General features: G+C 30.9%; 1 protein-coding gene across 1 annotated transcript; it reads right to left on the bottom strand.

The window, feature by feature from the left end:
• Window positions 1-260: 260 nt before the first annotated feature.
• LOC108340075 (senescence-specific cysteine protease SAG39) lies at window positions 261-2,120 on the bottom strand. The gene is made up of 2 exons (XM_017577302.1): window positions 1,691-2,120; window positions 261-844 (listed from the first exon to the last, which is right to left on the bottom strand). Exons 1-2 carry the CDS (start codon window positions 2,118-2,120, stop codon window positions 261-263), a joined length of 1,014 nt encoding a protein of 337 aa, XP_017432791.1.
• Between the last annotated feature and the right edge of the window lie 1,291 nt (window positions 2,121-3,411).

The following is a 3,411-nucleotide window of genomic DNA, read 5'->3' as shown; positions in this document are numbered from 1 at the left end:
TAAGAGAAGTGATTGATCATATTAAATTGAATGATAGTCTGAAGCAATAAAAAATGTTAGGTGTAAAGTATTTATTGCATATTTTATTATACGAAAATTAGAAGTTTACTTCTGAATGGATACAGTGACGAAGAAGTGTATGTGAAGCAGTGACAACAGCAACCTTATTTTGGGAATACAAACAACAGTTGCACTCTGAAAGACTTCGAAACTAAAAAAACCAGCATGTGAAACACATCGTGCATATACAAGTGAACTAATCAAGCCGATGGATAAGAAGAATCCATGGCAATTCCACATAAACCTTCTTTTGCAGGTACACCTCGTTGCATCTTTATGTATCCATTCTCACCCCAATCTGTGCTCCATGAATTCTTCAGTAGCCAATAGTCAGTGCCATTTTCTGTGCCATAACCCACTGCAGTAACAGCATGGTCTAGATCAGTTCCACATTTTCCAGTGTAAACCCCTCCAGCATAGAGCATGAAATCTTTATTGTTTGCATCAAGGCAAACTGACACTGGTTGGTTAGCCACAGCTACCTTGAGTGCACTCTCATTGTTGGGAGGAACGTTCTCATACCCCTTGATTTGAACCACTGGTCTTGCTGCAACCTCACATTTCCCATCAACTGCCTTGTAGGGATAGTTAGCCTCAGTGGTGATTCCACCATTGTTCTTTACGAATTCAAATGCATCTTCCACGTAACCCCCTTCACACCCTTGGTCTTCACCTTTTGTGTCACAAGACACTAGCTCTTGCTCTGAAAGTGACACCAGATTACCTGTGGTCATTTGGTGGATACCCTCAATAGCACCCACAGCTGAAAATGCCCAGCAGCTCCCTGTTTTTTCAAACAAAAATTAGTTTCATCGTTCATTCAAATCCTTTCAGAACAATCACATTGACCCACATTGAAAATACGGCTAATAATCATTTTAGTATCTGAGATATAAAATTTATTTCATTATTCATGCAGACTGAGCATATTCAAAATGGCTCCTGTAACCTTATAAAAATATTACTTTTTATTTGAAAAATGGATCTTGTAAAAAAAATAAACACTTGATATGCACTTAAACAGGGAATGAAAGCAATAAATTTATAAGATATATGAAGTGATAAGAAAAGATAAGAGTGTTTAATAGATGTATATGGAATGAAAGTGTATCTCTATAATTTTTTTATTTTTTACATTTTGAAGTATAGTGAATAACAAATTATACTTTTAAAAACAATTTTTTAAATTTTACTAGTTTTTTAGGATTCATTAAAGTGATTATTGAGTCTCCTTTAAATAATCAAAGATACAAATGTATATTCATCCTTCAAAATAATAACCATGATTTAATGTAATTTTAGTAATTAAAAATTTGGAATGTTTTTTTTAATTAAATTAGTCTTTCTCTAAATTTTATATCTGTTCATTTCTTCCGAATTATATGGGGGTGACTATATGAACCTATTAATATATACCCCGTCTTGTTTTATCTGTTTATATTTTTATGTTTTTAATTCACGTCTCTAGAAAATAACTGATTACATAAATTTTCACAAAAAACAAAAATAGTTTTATGCTGAAATATGGTATTATAGAAAGAACAAGAAGTAATTAAAAAGTTGATAACATTAATAGTAAATTTGAGCAAAAATAAATGAAGTACTGATTGTATGATCTCGTTTATCTTACCACAGTCACCTTGGTCTTTGACTGGAGTAACAGCTCCTTCTGTCCTCCAGTCTACAGCTTGAGGAATAGCAGTCACGTGTTCATACTTAAACGGTGTTGTGCTAAATTCACGAGGGCTCTTCAGTCCCTTACGCAAAGCCTTGAATTCCTCAAGTGTGAGGTCAGCAAAGTGATTAACACCGAGCTGGTAGGGTTTGTTCCCAGCAGCATTGGATGATTCAATGAACTCCACATTGTCCTTGAATATCTGGAAACGTTTTTCCTTCTCTGCAGCATCCTCGTACACTCTGCCATATCGTACCATCCATTGTTCATGTCCTTCTCTCAAGGATGTTTCATGCAGTTTGCGGGACATCACTTGGGAAATCCCAAGTTGAAGGAGGAGGATAATGGCAAGCATGTTCTGTTTTCTTTGGCTGGTGAAAGCCATTGTTTGGTTAGTGAGTTTTTGGAGTGAGATTGTAAAGAGGAATGTGAATTGGTTTGCATTGAAGGGAATTGTTGTGGTGGTTTATGTAGAGATTCTTGGTTGCTTCAGCTTCTGCCTTGGGCAATTGTTATTTGTTTGTTTTATTTTAGATGGTGGTCTTTCTGGGGAAAATTTTCTATCAACACTTCTATAAACAAAATAAAGAAAAAGGATTTTTTTTTTATAAATTAAAATTAGTTTGTATGTGAATTATAAGTTAGATTAAAAAATCATATGAAATAACTTATAAAACATAGTTCATTAATTTTAATTTTAAAACGGTACTTTTACTTTTACTTCTTTTCAAAATCTACTACTAATATTTTTATCTTCAACCTAGTGTGATTTTTGTTTTAAATATATTTTGTAGACAGTTTAGATAGCAACCCAATTTAAATTTGCAAGAAAATCCTTAGTTTGATTTGTATAGAATACATTTTTGAAGTAAAACAAAGAATTTAACATAAATTTTAAAGTAAAATTAAGTTATTTCCATGACAAGAAATTATGTGAACATCAGGTCTTAATTTACATATTTTATTTTATCACATATTTTTAATATTTTACTGTAATATAAAACTTTTATTTTAGTAATTATGTTTAATTCATTGGATGAAAGTTACAGATATGATAAAAAAAATGAACTTTTTATTTTTATATTATTTTATTTTAAATTTTAAATATTATAACGAGAAAATCGTATAGAAGGTTATATTTTAAATTTATGATCTATCGTTTGAGAATGGAAATTCCAATTAATTAATTAAAACTTATAAAATTTATCTTACAAGTTCTAGAGATGGCAATCCTTGAAATCACCCAAACAAAAAACAAACAATATCAGGAATGTATTGTATTTTGACTTTATATCCTTTTCCTAGTGCACAGTGGTCAAAGGTCTGAATTTTCAATGATTCATGCACAAGAAAAATTTCAGTGATTCGTATGCTACATATGTAAGAAATAAGATTATAGTAACCATGCATAGTCATCTTGTGTCTACTATGTCTTTTATCTTGTGTGGACAACAATACTTTATATCTTCATGTAATAATCAAGCATATATATGAGTCAAGCCTTGGGAAATATGTTTGAATATCCCATTATGCCAAAAGAAATGGTTGGCGAGATGTTCTATATCCATAATCAATGCTATCCAACAATTACAACTTTATATTTCAAAGAATTTTAATTTATTATAACTAAGTTAATTTTTAAATAACATTTAAATTAGTATAATTTTAATTAAGTT

The sequence above is a fragment of the Vigna angularis genome, chromosome 5, assembly GCF_016808095.1.
Source record: "Vigna angularis cultivar LongXiaoDou No.4 chromosome 5, ASM1680809v1, whole genome shotgun sequence".
Lineage (NCBI taxonomy): Eukaryota > Viridiplantae > Streptophyta > Magnoliopsida > Fabales > Fabaceae > Vigna > Vigna angularis.
The sequence above is the reverse complement of the archived record's forward strand: the minus strand, read 5'-3'. Positions and strand labels throughout refer to the sequence as shown.

Bases quoted from the DNA above. Each gene is read 5' to 3' on its own strand.
- LOC108340075 (XM_017577302.1), bottom strand. From the start codon at position 2,120: ATGGCTTTCACCAGCCAAAGAAAACAGAACATGCTTGCCATTATCCTC. The intron at 845-1,690 runs GTAAGATAAACG...TTGAAAAAACAG, and splicing joins CAAAGACCAAGGTGACTGTG to GGAGCTGCTGGGCATTTTCA.